The 1,558-nt window shown below is 39.2% G+C and overlaps 1 protein-coding gene across 1 annotated transcript in view; it reads right to left on the reverse strand.

Annotated features, from left to right (window-relative positions):
• The window catches only part of LOC146483611 (uncharacterized), a 1,877-nt gene extending 1,044 nt beyond the window's left edge, over nucleotides 1-833 (reverse strand). Inside the window, exon 1 of the mRNA XM_085105589.1 lies at nucleotides 537-833. Coding sequence (XP_084961715.1) covers nucleotides 537-752 — 216 coding nt within the window. The 5' untranslated portion in view covers nucleotides 753-833. The remainder of the gene's footprint in view (nucleotides 1-536) is intronic.
• Between the last annotated feature and the right edge of the window lie 725 nt (nucleotides 834-1,558).

Below are 1,558 nucleotides of genomic sequence, written 5' to 3' on the forward strand. Positions count from 1 at the left end.
GTTACATATAACCCACCGTAAACACATCTGCTTGAGAAAAAAAAAACATAATAAACATATTCGCTCGTGAAAGTACCATAAACAGCGTAAACACATTCGCTCGAGAAAAAATAACATAAAAAGCGTGGACTCATTCGCTCGTGAAGGTACCATAAACAGCGCAAACACATTCGCTTGAGAAAAATAACATAAAACAGCGTAAACATATTCGCTCGTGAAAGTACCAGAAACAGCATAAACATATTCGCTTGTGAAAGAACCATGAACAGCGCAAACACATTCGCTTGACAAAAATAACATAAAAACAGCTTAAACATATTCGCTCGTGAAAGTACTATAAAACAGCGAAAACATATTCGCTCATGAAAAGAGGAGCATAGAACAGCGGAAACACATTTGCTAAAGAAAGAACCATAAACAGCGCAAACCAATTCGCTCGTAAAAGTTACAAAACGGCAAGCACGTGTAAGCAAGCGACAAAATGCGAAACAAGAAGCTAGCGACAAAATACAAACACAGCTAGATAACACACTTACAGGCTGAGCATCTGCTGTCTCTGCAACGGCTTGAATCGGCGCTGGACCTGGATCCTGTGCTGGTGCTGGGGCCGCTAATGGCGCAACTACCGGTGCTGCTTGTACCGGTGCAACTGGAGCTGGTACTACAACAGGTGGAACTACTGGAGTTGGAACCGGTGGGTCTACGGCTGCAACGACGTCTGCTTCAGCAGGAATAACAGGAACGTGAGCCATGGTGAAACGAGAAACAAACTGAAAACGCAAATTACGGCGCAGAGATGATACCGTACAGGAGGTTTTAATGTACTTAGCTAATCCTCCCCAAACACCGTGGAAAGGACTTTTGAGGTTATAAAGGACTGACCGCACCGGAGTAAGATTATATAGCCAAAAAACGTGTCAAAGGTTTCATAACCATTCTCATGCTAAAATTCCAGGGGTTTGGAGTTACTTAACATGCTGAATTTCACCATTGTTTGAAAGAATCCCTGGTGAGTATATTCATAACATTCCGCAATTCTTGTACTCTCTCAGTTCAGAGTCAACAAACGGCCACTACGGATTTCCAGTTGAAAAAAAGTGGATGAAACAAATTCAAAGGAAAAAATTCCACATTGGAAGAACATTGGAAAATCGTTGGGAAAATATTGGAAAAATATTGGAAATTCAAATGAAAGACCAGCATTGGAAAAAGAGATACACTTACCAACATTGGAAAGTCATTTCATAATTTTCCAAGGTTGGAAGTCTGGTTTTAATTAACCAAGGTTAGTAAATTTAATGAAAGTCCAATATTGGAAACAGCATTTCCAAGGTTGGTAAATTTAATAAAAGTCCAAAGTTGGAAAATCATTTACTTACATGTCCAACATTGGGAAACAACTTTGCCAACATTGATAAACGTACTAAATATCCAACATTGACAACACCATTACCAAGGTTGGCAATACCACAATATTAGTCTCCAACACTGGAAGTAACTTTTCCAAGATTGCTAACTTAATTTTTATTCAAAATATCCAACATTTGAAGCTGCTTTT

Source organism: Pavona decussata, unplaced genomic scaffold, assembly GCF_977016875.1.
Source record: "Pavona decussata unplaced genomic scaffold, jaPavDecu1.1 SCAFFOLD_38, whole genome shotgun sequence".
NCBI classification, from domain to species: domain Eukaryota; kingdom Metazoa; phylum Cnidaria; class Anthozoa; order Scleractinia; family Agariciidae; genus Pavona; species Pavona decussata.